Source organism: Monodelphis domestica, chromosome 5 (assembly GCF_027887165.1).
Source record: "Monodelphis domestica isolate mMonDom1 chromosome 5, mMonDom1.pri, whole genome shotgun sequence".
Taxonomy (NCBI): domain Eukaryota; kingdom Metazoa; phylum Chordata; class Mammalia; order Didelphimorphia; family Didelphidae; genus Monodelphis; species Monodelphis domestica.
In genome coordinates, this window is record NC_077231.1 from 237,014,788 (window position 1) to 237,035,201 (window position 20,414).

The 20,414-nt window shown below is 36.2% G+C and overlaps 1 protein-coding gene across 3 annotated transcripts in view; it reads right to left on the reverse strand.

Annotated features, from left to right (window-relative positions):
• The window catches only part of PTPRN2 (protein tyrosine phosphatase receptor type N2), a 1,540,336-nt gene that overhangs the window by 125,555 nt on the left and 1,394,367 nt on the right, over positions 1-20,414 (reverse strand). For all 3 annotated transcript variants that reach the window (XM_007504686.3, XM_056800889.1, XM_056800890.1), the window contains one exon: positions 20,201-20,395. In XM_007504686.3, the coding sequence (XP_007504748.1) occupies positions 20,201-20,395 (195 nt within the window). The remainder of the gene's footprint in view (positions 1-20,200; positions 20,396-20,414) is intronic.

Consider the following 20,414-nt stretch of genomic DNA (forward strand, 5'->3'; position numbering starts at 1 on the left):
TTCTTTTTTATTCAGAGCTTGACTTGTTTCTGGAATACAGGAATAAGGAAAGTTTACACTAATAACATCATGTAAACAAATCCCAAGTCATTTTAATCATTACCTTTTTTAACCCTTTACCTTCTGTCTTAGAATCAATACTGAGTATAGGTTCCAAGGGAGGAGTGGTAAAGGGCTAGGCAATGGGGCTTAAGTGACTTGCTCAGGGTCACACAGCTAGGAAAAATTACTCTAAATCATTTTATACACTGATAGGATCATAGATATATAGTCATTAAATACTTTTGAGGCTTCCTAGTTTAATTCCCTAAAATTAACTTAATTCTCTAGTTATTTTGTTGCATAATTAGTCAGAAATTTCACTAACACTGCTGTAAGTAGTTATATTAGTTGATACTTTGAATATCAGTTTATAGAGTTAAAACCTTTATATTGAGTTTTGCACACTTGGCCAGAGCATCTCTTCTATATGATTTAGCAATGCCAACAGTAAAATCACTCTTCAAAATTTTTCCTGACTCCTGGCCTGGCACTCTCTACACAATGCCACCTAGCTGCCCAGGAAAATACTAGAAAGACAGAAAACTTAGAATGAAGTTGGAAGGAGAACATAAAATATGTGCATGAGTACAAAGAAATGGAGAGGCCTTGAAAATCTTTGTTACCATATATTCTGATCCATTTAAAAATAGAAGCTGATGGATGCAAGGTGCTCCAACGCATAAGCCAAACCATTTCCAGATGGCAATAAACACCTCTTCAAATATGGATAAAGAAAACAGTCTCCTTAATTTTCTAACCATCTTTCCAAACTCCCTTGCCAGAGTAGCTGATACAAATAAGCCAATATAATTTCTATAGCCAAATAAGGTTAGTTTTTCTTAATAGATAAAAGTAGTTTCTTTGACCTTTATAAAGAGCACAGAGCCAGACTCTATTTTGTTCACTGTGAACAATAACAATTACCTTGACTTCTAAAGTACTTTGTAACTGTTTGCTATTCTATCCTCCCTAGAACAGGTGCATTCTAGCCATGCTTCCCAATGCACACACAGAGGAAAGAAATTAACTTCTCACATAGCTGATCAAGTAGAAGAATCCAAATGGGGAGTAAGTATCCTTGCTTTCATATTCTCCATTTAATCCACAGCAACATGCAACTGCCATCGTAATCTGGGATGTGCTGTTTTCTCTTCAGGATAACTCATCATGAATGGAATATATGACTGGCCCCTGGGGTGCAACAATAATCTATTTGTACCTTAACTGCTTTTATTATGATCTTTTAAACAGAAGAGAGAGGAAACTGAAGCTTTCACAGTTTATTTCAGAGAATTATAGGAAAAAGGGACCATCTTCCAGCAGAAATCAAAGGGGAATGTTTCATACCAGCTACAAACAGAAAGAAGGTGGTGGGGGCTCCTTATTTTACAAATGAGGAAACTGAATCCCTAGTGAAAGTTCAAGTGGCCTGCCCACAAGTAGCACAGGGACATAGACTGGAGTAAAAGTTCTGGCTCTCTGCCTCTTATACCATATTACCTCAGGTGGGTGGCAAACATTTAACTTTAGCTCTTCCTGGGCATTTATTGGTATGTCCTGAGTTCAGTGCTTCCTGTCCTATCACACCTTCTTGATAACCTCAACTAGGGGTTGGCAATGAGAACCCAGAGGAAAGTATGAAAATAAAGAACAGTATAAACTAATGAGTCAATATACTTAAGGATCAGTGGGGACCACATTTACACTTAGAAAACCATATATTAGCAATATCTATGTTCTACTGTGTTCATATTTCTTTTCTTAAATATTTTCCAAAGGAATTGTAATACGGTTTAGTGTACACTTGGAGTGTTGTGGGCCTAAGTGTTTAATACCCTCAGTCTAACCAATCCATAAGATTTCATAATCATGTAAGACTACTGTCTGTCTTATATAGATTTTATCCAAACTATAGCTACTTGCACATTTATTAAGTCATAATTTATTATTTTATACTTCAAAAGATGCATTATTTCTTTGATGTGAATGCTTTTTTACTAATGTAGTTTGCAATTCCCTCTCTCCATGCCTCAGTTAATCATTTTCATGAGTTATGAAAAACAAATGATTAACTATTGCATTAATACGTGTTCCTTATTTAGTACAGTAGCCAGTTACTAAGTGGCTAATGAATTTACATCATGGGTTTATAGGCTGTGACTTTATTTATCTCTAAGTTCGATTCGGGAAGACTGAAAAGGTGAGAAGTTTCTTAACTGCTCAACTTCTCTCCAGTCTTCTATCCTAATTCATCTGACATATTTATGATTATTTCTATTTATCTTATATAAAAGTACAGCATTTAATCATGTTTCTCCCCTCTTCGAAAGCCCTCTACTACTCCCCTTCCACTACTGCACTGTCTAAACACCTCGTCTTGTCTTTAAAGTCCATCTATGATCTGTCCTCTTCCTGCAAATACAACCTAATTTCCATTATTCCTCAAAACTTTTGCTCCTATGAAACTGCTCTATTCAACATCTTATACCAATGGAGAATTTACCATTGGTTCTCTGCTTTTGTCCCTGCCTCCTCTTTGTTCTGAAACCCTGACATTTTTACAGACATAATTTAACACTTAATTAACTTGCTGTCTTGTCTTGTTCACTATTGTGCCATGTATACCAGTCGGTTCCTAAACTAGATTGTTAGCACCTTGAGAGCAAGGTTAATACCATATTTCTGTGTCTTTCATAGGGCACAGAGTTATGTCTATCATAGATTCACAGTAAATATGTGTTGATAGATTGAATGTTCCCTTGCATCATATTACTCTTTTGCTCAAAAACTGTAAAGGCTCCCCATTGCAGTCAGTCATTTAATTAACATTCATTGAGCACCTACTTTGTGCTGGTCACTATGCTAAGCATTGCATCAAGCCACATCCTGGCATCTATGGTTTTCCATTGACCTGTTTGCCACAGGTTAGTAGTGTATATATCATGAGTCATATAGGTCATGGGATTTAGATATAAATTTTATAGATAAGGAACCTGAAACTGAGATAGATAGACAGATGAAGAGAAACAATCACAGAAAGACACAAAGAGAGGGACAGAGAGGAAGAAAGAGAGACACAGAGAGACAGAGACAGAGAGGAACAGAGGGAGAGAGAGAAACTGAGAGAGAGAGAGAGAGAGAGAGAGAGAGAGAGAGAGAGAGAGAGAGAGAGAGAGAGAGAGAGAAACTTACTCAAGGTCATCCAGGTAATAAGTTAGCAGAGTTATCTACCCTTTTTCTCTAACTCCTATTCTTCAAAAACATTTATTCTAATCAGCCTAGTTTCCTCATTGTTTTCAAATATGTGAAGCTAATTTTCTCTCTCTCAATTAATACTATTCAGCTATTTGTGGAATGGCTCTTTCCTCTTCATCAATTCAAATTCTCCATTTGCATCAAGACCCAACTAAAATCTTACCTTCCACAACTTTCTGAACTTGTAACAATCTTTCCTTTCCCTTGATTATTCTATTATTTCTATTCTGCACAATATAATTCAACATCTGCTAACACATTGCTCAGTATTGTTTTCTAGCTGTTTGACTTTCTCATATCCTCCATGAGACTATGCTATTGTACTAAACACTTATTTGCTTGTGGTTCTTCTATGATTCTAAATGAAAATTTAAAAGTCCGGTTTTGCAAATCATATTACTTTTGGCCAGTGTGCATGAACAATCAGGGAAACTTTATTTGACTAGAACAAATAGATAGAAATCACCTATTTTCACTTTCTAAAAAGTCACTTAAGCACTATCTGGTTTATGGGTAAGTACTTATGGCCAGCTAGGTGGCCCAGGGCATAGAGTACTGAGCCTGGAGACAGGAAGTCTCATCTTTCTGAGTTCAAATCTGTTCTTAGATACTTACTAGCTGTCTGATTGTGGGCAAGTCATTTAACTCCATTTACCTCAGTTTCCTCATTTGTAAAATGAGTTGGAGAAGGAAATGACAAACCATTTCAGTATCTTTGCCAAGAAAACCCTAAATAGGGTCACAAAGAGTCGGAAATGACTGAAAATGAATAACAACATTGATACTGAATGTATAATACTTTCAAGAATTTTTCTAAATGACTAATATATTATGATAAGTTAGAATCCTATGAGCTGAATGATAGTATAGCAAAGTAGATTTAGAACCAAATGAATAACCAGACTCAAAGAGTAGTGATCAAGGGATTCATATCAAGTGGAGGGAGGTCTTTAATATAGTGCCAAAGGGCTCTGTCATTGGTGCCATTTCAAAATGCATTTTTAAATGGCTTAGATGAAGGCATAGTTGGGATGTTGAATATAAGGAATGATATCTAAAGAGTTTCTTAAACTGTAAGTATTCACCAAATTAGTAAAATATAACTTAATAGGAATAAAACTTTTGTTTTATACTTGTGTTCAAGAAAATCAATGGCACAGTAACAAGTAGAGGGGAAATGGCTAGCTAACACAATATCAAATGATAATAATAGCTATAATTCATTAAATACCTAATTTGTACAGTCACTATGCTAAGTGCTTTTTTAAAATCTTTTTTATCTTTTTTTATCTTTATAACAATCCTAACATAACAATTCTAGGAGATAGGTGCTATTATCATGCCCATTTTATGATAAGAAACTGAGGCCAACAGAAGTGACTAGCTCAAGGTTATACAGCTAGTTAGTGCCTGAGCCCAGAGGCCTAGTACTCTAGCCATTGTGTCACTTAGTTACCCCTTTAAAATATTTAGGAGGGGACAACAGGGTGCCTCAGTAGATTGAGAGCCAAGCCTAGATATGGGAGGTCCTAGCTTCAAATTTGACCCCATTGCCAAGCCCTTACTGTTCTTCTGCCTTAGAACCAATACACAGTATTGATGGAAGGTAAGGGTTTAAAAAAAGATCTAGGGGCAACTATTTTGCTCAGTGGAGAGCTAAGCCTGGAGATAGGAGGTACTAGATTCAAATCTGGCCTCAAATACTTTCAGAACCTGGGCAAGTAACATCCTTGCCTAGTCCTTACCACTCTTCTGTCTTGGAACTGATACTTAGTATTGATTCTTAAATGGAAGGTCAGAATTTCAAAAAATAAAAAAGAAATGAGTATCGGGGGGTATAAATTCAGAATAAGGTAACAGTAAAAAAATAAAGTTAATGCAATCTTTGGCTGTTTTAACAGAACCAAAGTACCCATATACCAAGAGATATTCTCTGTTTTGGTATGACTGAAGTCAAAAGAAGAGGAATTTATTAAGTATCTCTTATATATCAGGTTCTATACTAAAGGTTGGAGTTCTTTTGAAAAAATGCAATATTATGTTTAATTCTAGGTGCCAGGTTCTAGGAAGGTCCCTGACAAGCTGAAAAACATCTCAAGGAGAACAATTAGTATTATGGCAGACTTGAAATCATGCCATGGTAGGCAGGTTTGGAATAGATGGAAGACTTAATGGAATCTTAGAGCTGTGGTCAAATATTTGAAGGTCTGCCATGTGAAAGAGGAATTCTACCTTGTTCCAAAGGTCAAAGGTAGGACTGATGGGAAAAATTACAAAGTGGCTGACTTCAGTTTGATATGAGGGGAAAAAAACCCTTCCAATGAATCAGAAATATCCAAAGGGAGAATCGTTCTTCTTGAGAGATGAGTGTCCCACCTCTAGAAGTCTTTCAGATGGAAGCTTGTTGACTACAAGGCCAGGTTTACAGAAGATGTTTTATGCTTTGGGTATGAGACAGATTAGATGACTTCTGAAGTCCCTTCCAACATTAAGATTCTCTGGTTCTCTGAAAGGAATTTTATTCGGGAGAAGCTGTAATTTAGAAATAGGCAATCACTGACTAGAGTGGCTAACAGGTAACATGAAGTGAAGATGCTCCCTGAGCCCCATTTGAGGTCATCATTTCTATTCCTTATCTCCTTCTAATATTTACTAGAGCTGTCATGGAAGTGTTTCCGGTGTTTCAAGGAGGAAGTGCACAGATCAGTGAAACCAGAGGTCCTGCAAAATAACAAAATTGAATATTCATTCTATTTCAACTGGAGCTATGGACCTGAAAATATTTATCAGTGACTTAGATAAAAGCATACTGATAAAGTATGATACAAAACTAGAAAGGGTGGTTAACATATGGGATAACTGATTCAGGACCCAAAAAGTTCTCACATAGACTAGAACCTAGGGAAAATTTTATACTTGAGTTTAAAAAAATACTTTATACTTGAGTTAAAAAAAAAAAAAGCTTCCTGTACAAGATATAGGTGGTAACACTAAATTTCACTTTGTCTAAAAAATATCTGGTCTCTTTAGAGATGTGAGAAAATGGAAGGAATTCAGGGGAATAGGACAGCAAGTGGCAGTGGTTAATTGTGGGAATTGAGTGAAGCACACTGATTTCATCTTGTAACTCAATTTTAGAACTAGTTTATTTCCATTTCTATTCAGTTATGGACCTAGTCTAAATTCTATCTTTTGAGAAAAGTTTATTCAATTGTGGGAATTGTTTGAACCTAGTCCTGTGTGGCTGAGAAATTGGATCACTTGTACCTGCTATTTAGAGACCCTTGACCAGGACCTAGGTTATGGTGACCAGAAACAGTCAGATTCTAAGACCATTTCAAGGAGTTTTCTCAAAATTATACATCTGAGCAACTGAGATAGAGCTTATCTGAAAACTGGTTCTATACTGATCAGTCATATTCATTTGATTTTATAAATACTTGGGGAGAAGTGAGATACCTCTTTTCTTGATTTTAGGGTACTGTACCTACTCACTCTCCTTCTCCTAACTTGGGTTCACTTTCCCCATTCTAACTTTGAAAGTCCCTAATCTTTCATCCAATTAGAAATCAGATTACCTAACATTGTGTTGTTTCCTTTTAATTAACTGGTATTATTTCATCAATTGTGTTTAATGTACAAAGCTCTGTCTCCCATTATATTTGGGGTCCAGCCCTAAGCTGAAGAAGGGGCTTGGTCTTGATTTCGTAGGAAACTGGCATGCATGCATTGTTTAATAAATGGATATGCTCAGAAGATTGAACATTTATTTTCTCAGTCATTTTATCTTTTGCTCATTATGTTAAGCTGTAAGCTCAAAGGGCAACCGAAAAAAAAATTAATATCATTAAGTGAAGCAAATATAGTATTAAAAAAAAAGGTGATATTCCCAGTGTACCCTACCCTGGCCAAACTTCACTGGAGAAATGCAATCAGTACCAGGCACCATATTACAACACTGATAAGCAGGAAAGCATTAAAAAGAGAGCAACCATAATGGTGGAGGACCTTGAGAACATGTTATAGAAAGCTCAATAAAAGGAAATGGAGTTATTTTTGATTAGAGAGAAGAAGACTTTGAAAGGACATGATAGCTGCCTTCAAGTGTTTGAAGACAATTAAGGGGAGATATGTGGGTACAGTGGATAGAGGGCCAGGCTAAAGTCAAGAAGACTCATCTTCCTGAGTTTAAATCTGTCTTCAGACATTTACTAGCTGTGTGACCTTGGGCAAGGCACTTAACTTTGTTTGCCTCAGTTTCCTCATCTATGAAATGAGCTAGAGAAAGAAATGGAAAACCACTCCAATAATTTGCCAAGAAAACCCCAAATAGGGCCACAAACAGACATATATGACTGAAACAACTAAGCAACAAATGGAAGGATTGTTCACACAGAAGAGGAGTTCAGACTTAAAAATGGATGGGAATTATAGACAGGCAAACTTAGGTTCAATGTAAAGAACAAAATTCCTGACAAATACAATTAGCCAAAAGTGGAATGAGTTGCCTTGGGAAGTAGTGGACTTTTCCCTTACCAGATGCCTTAAAGCAAGAGCTAGATGGCTAGTTCTCAGTGAGGCTGTAGAGAGGAATTTCAATAAGGTTGGACCAGATTGCCTCTAAGGTTCCTTTTAACTCTGAGATTCTGTGATTCTGAAATCAGAATTTATTCTTGTCCATATCCTCTTCTCACAGATCCTCAGAATCATCATCACTCTCCCCAGGGCTTGAATAGCAAATCAAAGCCAGCTTATAAGCAGTGAGTACTGCAGAATTCATGCTTAGTTCTTGTGAAGGAGTGAGGCTTTGTTTAATTCTGCCTTGTGCAACAGCAAACTGGCTAGACAGGTTTTGGTCCAAGAATCAGAATTTCCCAAAATCAGTATGTTTCAGTGAATAAGAATTTATAAAATAGAAATGACCCATTATGGTTTTTGATATCTGCAATAATCTGCAGGAGACAAATACATACTCTATTTTAATAGGATAAATCTTTTTTTTTTAATTTGGTCAATTTCAAACATTATTCCTTGGTTACAAAAATCATATTCTATTCCTCCCTCCCCTCCCCCTGCCCTTCCCATAGCCAACATGCAATCCCACCGACTATTACATGTGACCTTGATCAGAACCTATTTCCACGCTGTTAATAGGATCAATCTTATTTCACTTTAAAAAGAAAAGAAAAGAAAAGAAAAAATGCTAAAAGAAAATCCCTAAATTGCACATGAAGATATTTTTAAGTAAAAAAACAACAACAAAAACAACAAAAAACTTCATTTATAGAGGGCCAACAATGAGACAGCTGCCAAAGTGCCAAGGGATTATAGAGGGTGTCAGACTATTAGAAGTTGTGGAGAACAGGGCACAAAGCTTCTACAATTGTCAAAAGATGCCAGGAAAATCCTCTTAGTTCCTATAGCTATTAGGAACTCCAATCTACTCCAATATCTGCTTCAAGCAGCCCTTTGTGATTGAAGATGATAAGATCCCAACATCTTCAAGGAAGAGTTACCTTAAGCAAATGTGAGCATGCCTCTTGGGATTTCAAAGATCATCCTAGAACCTTTCTAGCACCTGGAGAAGCAACTAGTCACCAACAATCTGGAGTGTGGTCTAGTTCTTGCTTTTAGTAATTTACTGATTAGAAGACATCATTATCACCAATCAAGGCTGATACCATGCAGAACTGTAAACTAGGTAGCTTATTCTCACAGGTTTCTCTTCCTTAATTTTGGTATTTTCCTTTTCTGTCATCACCCTTAGATGCTGCTACCTGGCTGCCCAGAATCACCAAATCTATCACTTGATTTAGATCTGCCCCCACTTGGGAAGTATTCATGTTCCAAGACATTCTACCTCCTTGCATTCTCCTGATACTTCTTCCCATCCCTGAACATTATTTCTCCAAGGTCCCATTTACTTAAGGCCCTTGCCTCTGCTGGAAAGATGATGTTGTGTTGGTGGGTTATCTAACTAGGTTAGTTCTCTTAGGTAATGCATTTGCATTAAAAAAAAACACACACAACTCCTTAAGGCATAAACTGAAGAATAACAAAAATAGGCAGAATTTCAGGACCTGTGGCAAGTCAGGCATAGATGGATTTTTTTGGTCCCCATTGCTGGTTCAGAGGATTTTTGTCCTTGCTCTTTCAACAGGATTATCCCAGGAAAATCTTTAGGGCTAGTCCTGGAAGGAAAGGACCCCCTTCCATTGTTTTTGACCACCAATGCAGGAATGGCCAAATTGGCCACCAAAACAGAGATAAAGAGTGTGACTCCACATATGTGACTCCTCTAGGATCAAAGGAGCTGAAATGCAGCATCCTTCTACTGCCCAGCCTTGGAGACAAAAGTTATTAACCTGGAGTCCATGCATTTCAGTCTATTCATGAACTTCAATGTGAAAAAAATTATATTTTTATTTTCATTAATCTTTAACTGAAATTGGCATCTCCTTCAATTATGAACTCAGGCAATAAACCTCAGTAATTTTATGAAGTACCATGACTCCATCACCAACTGCCTGAAGTCATAATTGAAGGATCCTATGAAGGTTCTGGAGTAGTTGTTGTAGATATCTTGAAATAACATTTATGTCCATCATTACTTCAAAATTAGTTATTAGATCCACTGTGATCACATGTGACCTCAGCCTTCCTTCCTATAGGCTACTATTTTCAATATAACTGATTTTCTTTGTAATCCTATGTATTTTGTTTTACACATTTAAAAATCTTATTTTTTCAGGGGTCCAGAGATCTCAACAGATTGCCAAAGAATCCATGACAGAAACAGGTTAATAACTCTTGCTAGCTTGCCTTTTAACTTGTTGCCTTCCATCATTGCTCTGGGGTAATTCAATGACATGACTTTTCTGAAGTTCTTTTTCTCTGTTCTCCTGAGATTACTTAACCTGATTTAATCAATAGCCACATGTCTCAATCAGAAGGGTAGATTTTTGATTTGAAATCTAATGCTTTACTGGTCTATGGCATTCAAGTAATGTAGGAATGACCAAATTATCATTCTTATAGTGCCATGCTCAATAAATGCCTGATGAAGAGTTCAGTGCATGCTGTTTAATAATCAAAAATTGCACTCAATAGTCTGTAGAAGTTGCTGGACTTGGGTACTTAAGCAGCAATAACTTTTAAAGCCTCCTTTGAACTTGGATTGGTGGACCTACTCCTCCCCTTATCCTTTTACTCAGTTCAAGAGAAACTTGTGAAATGTGAAAAATGTGAATGTGAAAATGTGAAAAATGTGAAAAAAGAAGTGATTTTGTTTGTATGAAGAATGAGAATAGTAGTGCCATAAGGGATGACCTAGATCTACTTGTCCAATTGCTTTGTTTTATATTAGATGATATTGAGTTAGCTAGGTTAAAATAACATTCCCAAGGACATACATCTAATTAGTTTGCCCTCACCAGAACTAAAATTTATGCTCCATGATTCCCAGTTATGGCTTCTCCAGTACAAACTGCCTTTATATATTTATATATACATATATTATATGTTATATAAACTGATAAACCTTTAGTAAGGTCCCCCTTATGGTAGAGTATTTTAGTGTTCAGCAATGTGTACCATTGAACCTCAAAAAATTTTAGAGCATTTTTTCAATTAAGAATGTATCCTGGTTATAAGTATTTTCCTATAGCATCTCTTAGCTCCAAGATCGATTCTAAAAATCACTAAAGGGCATCTTAGATAGTGAGTCTAGGCCAGAAAGCTTCTAGAATATCCATTCTAGTTTGAAAATATCTTGGCAGGTATCCTCCAGGTCTAATCTAACCCAATAGGACAGGATGATTTCAAATGTACAGGTCATTTTGGTTCACTCATCTTCCTTATTATAGATTCCAATCAGATCAAAGACCTTCTTGGGAGATCTGACCCAAATTTGGCTTCCAGGGACTCCTTACCCTCCTCCTCTGAGAAAGGTAAACCTCAGGCATAACCTAAATTCAAAGCTGATAACCCAGGAAAAATCCATAGAGTCCCCAAAGCTAGTTTTACATTTCTTTAATCACAACTGTGTCTCATCCTAATCCTAAATCCTTCTATAGTCTTTCATTATGTTTGCCTCTTCATCTGAAGGTCTGCTGTGGCCTCAATAGGCTTGACAGCAGGTCTTAAAGGGTCTCAACAGATTCCTGGCTCCTGAGAGTTTCAAATTCTTGCCAATTTATTTAAGGTGAGTCCAGTCAACTAGAAAGAACTGAGAAAAGACTCAAAAGCAAATAATCTGTCAAAAAAAGTACAAGACAGGGCAGATCTCTGTGCTGAAATCTGGAATATGATTATGTGCTTGAGATAACAAATTATACTGATTTTAACAAAGTCTCCCTTTAACCCTTTGGCTTAAATGTCAGACAGCACTTTTACTACTCAGAAATTGACAAATAACTTTAGTTGAAATATATACTGCTCCAAGCCTGACTTATGGAACCCATTAGTATAATTATAAAACCTGAAACACCATCCAACATAATTTTGTTTCTTCATTAACAAGTTTCACACAAGCAATCATAAGCAATAAGGAAGGAAGGGGAGGAAAAAGCATTCATTAGGTACCTACTACGTGCTAGGTACTAGTCTAAGTGCTTTACAAATATTATCTCATTAAAAATATAGTTTGTTTTAGTTAGTTAGACCTAGTGAAGTGGTTAGTCTTGTAGGTGGCACATACCATGCATGATATATAATAAAGTGCTGTCATTGTTTTCTGGGTAGATGAATTAGCTTTATATGAAAATAGTGACTATCTGCTTAGCATATGATCAGGCATCTCCCAAGTGTCTGCCATTTGGCACCAGGAGAAGGTGAATGCACAAGGAGATCATTGTATTTTTCTCATCTCTGCTAGAAGATTGATTGGTGAGTTGGTAGCATTATTCTCCTACTCAAAGACATATTGTAGAAAACATTTTAATGAACTGAGAATCACCTTGATTGAAGTTAAGTGGTGGAAGCTACAATCCAAGAGGCAGGTAGGAAATACAAGGGCACAGTTCCTTCATCACAGGAACTACCACATAAACATTTGCTGAATTGAACTGAAAATGACCAGCAAGAAATGAAGCCTCCAAAATGAGTCATGGGCTAAAGAAATGAAAAATCCTGAAGAGTCAACTACTCATATATAAAGCTAACAAAACTGAGCAACAGTTTCCCTTTAAAAAGGTACTGAATCTCAATGTACTATATAATATATAACTGAGGTTTGGGAGACCTATAAGGGATTAATTTATGAGTCCCCTAGGAAAAAGGGAAAGACTGAACTATGCAATCATAGAGCAGTAACTGAGATAATTTATATTTTGGTTTAAACTATTTTTATATTATCCTGTCTCATCCTTGGTGGGCAAAGGAGAGTCACTTAGTCACTAAATACAACGTGGTAGCTTTATATGCTTGAAGAATAGAATCAAAGAATGACAAAAATCAAAAGAATGGCTTTTAATCTGGGTGAATAAACATTTATTACTATACCTTCTAGGCTCCTAATTCATATTATTGCTTTCTTAAGCCACTGGTTTTCCAAATTGATAATCCACCCTCTCCATTTGGTGAATTCACAAACTTCATATTCTAACTGATTCTGAACATAATGCCTAAAGGGTACCTAATGATTTCTAAATGTTGATGTGTCTAACGGTCAAGTTCATTTGAAGGAGAGTATAAGTGGGACTCTTTTTCTCCCTTTCGTCAAATAGCTGACTCATATTCAACCAGTGGCTCCCAAGAACACCTAGATCCTTTCTTTCCAAACTCACACAAAGCCAGCCACTCTTGAACTGGTGCCAATGTTCCCTGATTTTAAGCAGATCTGATGGAAAAGTACAAATCCACCCAGCTGATCAATTAGAGGGTGATTATTAGACTTACATCAGAATTCACCATAGGGTTCCTCAACATATTTTTAATGATTTGTAATTACAAAAATTCACTGTACATGCAACTTTTCAAGGAATATGTCTATTATACAAAGTAACAGCCACCTATATTAATAATATCTTTCCTTTAGAGTTGTGCTTTACACTTGACCCCTGTTACATTTTCTTTTGCTGATCTCTAACCAATTCTCTGACTTATGAAGGTCATTTAAAATTCCAAGGGTGTCCTTCAAGGACACCTCTCATTCATTAACTGGGTGATATCTAAAAACATAGTAAACATGTTTTTTCCTTCCTCACCATCCTCCACTCCATACTTCTGAAGCTGCTTTCATAAAACTCACTTTTATATTTTTGGTGATGGAGTGTTGTAGATTGTGTGTAATGGCACCAACCCACCCAGTCATACCTCAGAATTGAGTTGGATAATTTGCATTATCTGGCCTTTTGCCCCAGATGGAGTCCAGAAATTGATTCATTTATATAGACTATCTGTTGAGACAACATATCTAAAAGTAACAATGAGTGATTCAATTAAGCTCTACTTGTGTTCAAATACTTTAATTTTATTTCTCCTTGTTCTTGGGGAGGCGGAAGGAGGGCATATTCATCTGTGAATAGAGTATAACTCTTAAAAAAACAAACCTTACCTGAAAAAAAAAAAACACCTTAGAATCAATACTAAGTATCAGTCCCAAGTCAGAAGCATGGTAAGGGCTAGACAAATGGGATTAAGTGACTTGCCCAGGACCACACAGGTAGGAAGTGTCTGAAGTCAAATTTGAATCTAAGACCTCCAATCTCTAGGCCTGGTTCTCTGTGGTGCTAAATATGAACAAAATGGCCTGGTCTAAAGGACCATTAAGCACTTACTTGTGAGTTAGTACACTGAGGACTTTTTTTTCCTTTTTCTTTTCCACTGGGAAGGCCTTCAGTGGGTGTTTCTGGCACATAGTAGTTGCTTAATGCTTATGGATTGACTGATTCTCCAAAAGTTGTGTTCTCCTTTTCTTTTAAAGAAAGTTATTTTGTTTACCAGTTGCCAGACTGACTCCTATCCCATTGCCTTAAAGTACTGTTGAGCAAATTTTGATTCCTTCCATTGTTTGTACAAACTATTGTCTATCACTGTCTGCATTTCTATATAATAGGAGTTTTTTTTTTTTAGGAGCTCTTAATTTGGTATCTACAATCTTGGTTTTTGATATGTTGATAACTATATTTCAAGATAATTTTCCCATTTAATTCTATGCATTTTATTTTATACATTTAAGTATTTAATTTATTTTTATATTTATTTTAAATTTAATTTAATATTATTATTCAATTATTATTAATTAATAATTATAATAATAATTATTATATTAATAAAATTTAACATTTAATATTATTTAGAGAAAGGATATAGAGTTTTCACTTGACTATGAAATGGGTTCATGAGACACATAAAATGGTGAAGAATCTCTTTTACAACAAAGCTGTTATTTACTAATGAAAATGTCTTCATTTCAAATGTGTGTCTAAGTAACCTCCCCTAATGTCCCATCACCACATGGAGGACACTTAAGATTCCCATAGACAATTCCAATGGAGTAGAGGCTTGGAGAGCTTTTAACAAGTTGGAAAGAATTCACATTGACCTATCTGTCATCCAAAGACCAAATGAGGGAGATGCCACCATCACCAGACTGACTGCAGTATCATGAACTTTTTGGCCACAACAATTCTTAAAGACCATATACCAAGTCCTGCACTGTTGGAAGGAACACCTCCATTGACCTAAATTATGAATTGTTTGAATTACTGAGGTATAAATCCATTCCAATAAGGCTGGTCAACAATGACAACAAGCACAGTAATGGAGAGGAATGAAAAGGAAGTTGGATTTGGAAGGGCCCAATTGAATCTTGCCTTTGTAAATAGCTTGAATTTCAACAACATTACCTTGGATCTGGAGTCAGGAACACATGAATTTTAATTTAATCTTAAATATTTACTATCTGTATGATTTTGAGTAGATTATTTAACCTCTGTTCTCTTATTCTGCAATTGTAAAATGGAGATAATAATAGTACCTAACTAGGTGGCTTAGTGGAAACGACACTGGGCCAGGAGTCAGGAAGACCTGCATTCTGCATTCAAATATGAATTCAGATACTTATTAGCTATGTGATTCTGGAAAAAGTAAAAAAAAAAAAGATCCTGATTGCCTCAGTTTCCTCAACTCTAAAATGAAGATAATACCAGATCCTTCCTTTCAGGGTTGTTGTGAGGATCAAATGAGATAATAATTGTAAAGTGACTGGCATAAATTAAGTGATATATAAATGTTAGCTATCATTATCATCATCATTACTAATATTATTATTCCAAGGTTACTGTGAAGACTGAATGGGATAATATTTGTAAAGCACTTAGTGTTGTGCCTGGCACACAGTAGGTTCTATGTAAATCATAGCTATGATACAGATAATGATGATGATCTTTATTGTTTTCCATTTCAACTAAAAAATGAAAGAGTTAGTCTAGATCAGGGATTCCCAATCTAGAATCTGAGAATCTTTAAAAATTAATCATTGTATTTCAATAAGAACTAGTTTCCTTTGTAATTCTATCTATTTTATTTTATGAATTTAAGAATATTATTCTGAGGAGGGGTCCAAAGGCTTCATCAGACTAGCAAAAGGGATCCAGGACACAAAAGATTAAGAACTCCTGACTTGAATGATCTTTATGGACCCCTCTAGTTATAAATCCGATAATACTAAATTGCCTTCCAAGGAACCCTGGCATTTTTCTTAGTTAATCAGCCTTATACTGATGACATATATCTTTTTTGAAGCTCAGTTTTACTATCTGCAAAACTAGGGTAATAGTATCTACCTCATAGGGCTGTTGAGAAACTAAAATTGAGATAGTCCATGTAAAGCCTTTTATAAACTATGCTAATGTCCTTTATTATTAAAATGATCAACAACATGAATTTATAGTCAAATGTGAAATTACATACTCAGGCAATTTATTTGATTAAATATTTTATTTTTTTTAAATATTTACTGTATTGGCCATCCTTTTGTGCATAAAGCTCCAAATACCTGTTTAGATCAGAAATATCTCCAACCCTAAAATGTCCACTTTCAGTGAGATCTTGTGAAAATTAGCTAATAAAATGTAATGGGAAGCACTCCATAAAACGCTACAGAAATACTAGATAATAACTTGTGAAAGATGAAATTGGTGCTCAGAAATATGCAGAATATAAAACTGGATGCTATCATTTCCAGATGCCAAATCAAATCCTAAGTGACAAAAAGAAAAGAAACCCTACCTAGCATGTGTCATATAAAGCAATGCCATTCTCTATACTGGGAAAAATTAAAAGTTTGAAACCTTTGGATTAGAAGAAAGGAATGAACAGAAGCTTCAAAGGAATCGAGGAACATCTATAAAATAATTCCATCATTTCCACAATGGAAGGAGCATTGCCATTGGAAAGAGAAGTTTGCTCTATATGGGGGTCCTATGCCATGAGCCAACTAAACAGAAAGATGTTGTGCTAGAGAAAGAGGTTCAAGAACTGAGCCTCAGTAAAAAATGAAGAAGGCAATGGGGCTTAATATGTAGGTAGCCAACCCTGGTGCCAAGTCTTGCATTTGACAAATACTAGCCATATCATCATGAGTAAGTCATATAACCTCTTTGTGTTTTAGCAGTTCTCTAAGACTTGTTGATCTACGCCAGTGGAAAGAAGTTTCCACACTGGGAGTTCTCTTTAACTGACAAAATGACAGGTTTAGATTGGAGAGGTGGGGGTGGAGATGGACAATTAAATCTAATTCTGACTCCAGTCTCTGATTCAACATGGAAATTAATCCTAATCAGGGGTTCCAATCCTGCCTCATGTATCTAATAGAGTATAGGGAGGTATTTTCTGTTCTCTTTTACAAAAGACAGTTCATGACAGTTCAAAATCATTTAAAAGAACTAGAGAATGTTCAGCCTGGAGAAGAGAAGATCTAAGGTAAGATATTACAGCTGCCTTCATAGAATTTGAAGGTTGTTATATGGGAAAGGGATTTAGACTTACTTTGTTTGGTCCTTCAAAGGAGAATTAGAATGAATTGTGAAAGTTGCAGTTACAAAAACTCCATCTTAAGTTGGATATCAAATACAATTTTTGAACAGTTAAAGCTATCCTAAAGTGGAATAGGTTGTTACCTCAGGAAGCCATGGGTTCTCCTCACTTGAAGTCTTCAAGCAAACTGGATGACCATTTGTAGGGATTTTTGTAATAGCATATAGTGGATTAGATGACCACTGAGGTCCCTTCCAACTTGGATATTATTATTGTGAAATATTCTGGAATCATTGAGGTATTCCTTTGTCTGGGAAGGGTATGTATATTTTGCTGTGAGGTTGGAAGTTTGGTGGTTAAGAAAGTACAAGAAACAAGAGGGTAAGAATAGGTTTTACAGAGGTGTCATAGTGATGAGGGTGTTGGAAGACCTGAATTTGAATCTTGCCTCAAATTATAACTATATGATCCTGGGCAAGTCACTTGATCTCTTTAGGTCTCATATTCCTCATCTACAGAAGTAAGTATATTAACACTTACCTCCTAAACACTATGTGTTAAGTGTTTTGAAAAACCTTACCCTATATAAATGTTAGATTGGTGATGATGTTGATATAAAATGGATGAATCACTTAAATAATGATGATATTTAAAGGCCAGTCCCTGAAATCAGAATCATTTTGATTTTTGGAGAAAACAGTATGTCGCAGTTCAACTAATAGCTATGGATTTTTAAAACTCATTTCTAACTGTGCTATTATTTAAGTGATTCATCAATTTTCTCATGACTTATAGCTAGAAAATGTCATGGCCATTTGGTTCCTGTGCATGTTGACACAACCTTAATATCGGGTGGAATAAGATACCTTGTAGAAAACTAGTACCACTATCATAGCTCCTAATCATAGCAGAATCTGACACACAGCAGGTTTGGGGAAGCCATTATACTGAATATTATTCTAGTTGCTCTGTAGTTCTACTTGGGCAGCTAGATGGTGCAGTGGAAAGAGTACTGAGCCTAGAGTTTCGAAGATTCATCTTCCCGAGTTCAAATCTGACCTTGGACACTTACTGATTGTGTGACCCTGTGCAAGTCACTTAATCCCGTTTGCCTCAGTTTGCTCATCTATTAAATAAACTGGAAAAGGATATGGTAAACCATCTTAATATCTCTGCCAGAAAAACCTCATGGGGTCATGAAGAGTTAGACACAATTGAAAAGTGACTGAACAACAACAAGTTTCTACTTGGGGGAAAAGTTCGGTCTTCTAATTGGCTGCAGTACTTTTCTATCAGTCTAACTTGGGCTGTTGTTATCCATTACACTACTAAGGAATCTTTCTAAAACATATACAAACATACTTTAACTTGATAGGACCTGTTTAGAGATGCTGAAAATTAATTATATGATAGAAAACCTTTCCTTCAGCTGAGTAAGAGAACATATCAGTGAGACATTAAAATGAAGTTCTCTGCTCCCTCTCCCTCCAATCTAAGCAAGAAAAAGTCTTGGCTACGAAAAAGAACTTATTAATGAATGGGAAATCTTCTCTTAGCTAGAAAAGTCTGAAATACATTGCTCTCTTATCTACTAGAAACAGCCAGCAAGATATGCTGAACTGTGAGCAACTCTCTTAAGAAACTTAGATATTAATCATGCATCAAGCAACCATCCACAGGTATTTCTCATATGACCATCCCAATAATGAAAGTCATCTTGCCAAGACACAAATCAGTGAAGACGTATTTCTGAGAAAGACAAGCTGAACTTTCATCACAATGGAGTGTTTCGAACTACTCAAATCTGGAAAAGTATTCACACAAAGAGGGAGAACCCTTCAATCTCCAAAACTCTTCCCAGTCCCACGTTTAGTTATGAGAAACCTGTGACCGACAATTATTTACCCAAATGATTCTTGGTGAGTTGGGGATTGAGAGGGAAAGAAACAAATTCTGCTTATTAGTCAGTGAGCTTAAAAAAAAAAGCAACACACAGTAGGCTCTAATGTTCTGTCAGTATTAAAAACAAAATAAACAATAAAAGAAACTTGTATATCATTTAGTGTATGGGAGCTGAAGTCTCTAAGCCAAAGAAGGGGGGGGGGAAATCCCCAATTGTAACTACATATTGATATTCACTTATGTTAAGAGGACTACAGGCAGAAAGATTCCTGACATTTATACAAGCTGCTTATCAGTCTTCTAAGGGTCCTGATTCCATCATCAACTTGGCCAGCTTTATTTATTAAAACACAAAAATGCTATTTTGGTAGTTTGAGAGGCATTATAGTGGGAAACACATATGGGGATAAATTTAAATATTCCCTTTTTCTACCTGTCTCCCTCTTGCCTTTCCAAATCACTTTATTCTACTAGGCTATTATTTCTTCCCAGTTTGGAGTCAGGAAGACCTGAGTTCAAATATGGCCTCAGATAGTTATTAGCTATGTGATCCTGGGCAAGGCACTTAACCTCCATTTGCCTCAGTTTTCTCATCTGCAAAATGGGGCTAATAATAGCATCTACCTCATAGGGCTGTTGTGAGAAATTAATGAGATACTAATTAAAAAAAATTTACCTTCCATCTTAGAATCAATGTGTATTGGTTCGAGGGCAGAAGAACGGTAAGATCTAGGCAATGGGAGTTAAGTGACTTGCCCAGGGTCACACAGCTAGGAAGTGTCTGAGGCCAAATTTTAATCCAGGACCTTCCATTTCTAGATCTGGCTCTTAATCCACTGAACAATGCACCTAGCTGTCCCTAAAACACTAATTGAAAAGCATTCAGCACAGTACCTGGCATACAGAGAGTGCTATATAAATGCTAATTATTTTCATTATTATCTTTTTCCCAGAGGAAAGGTTGATTCAAGGACTTTCCAAAGAATCACAATCAAAGAATACAAAAGAATAACATCCTTACCAAAATCATGTGACCGGTGGAGATGTCCATGTTAGATTGGACTGGTTCCTCAGACCAGGAAGAAGTGCTGCTCCGAGCAGAGGGACTAGGAATGGGACCATCACTGAACTGTGATGAAACACTGTTGATACGGGAAGTATGCAGAGGCTCTGGGCGATCAGATGTCTTGACAGCCATGCGCTGACGGCACAGCTCCTAGAACAGAAGAAGAGAG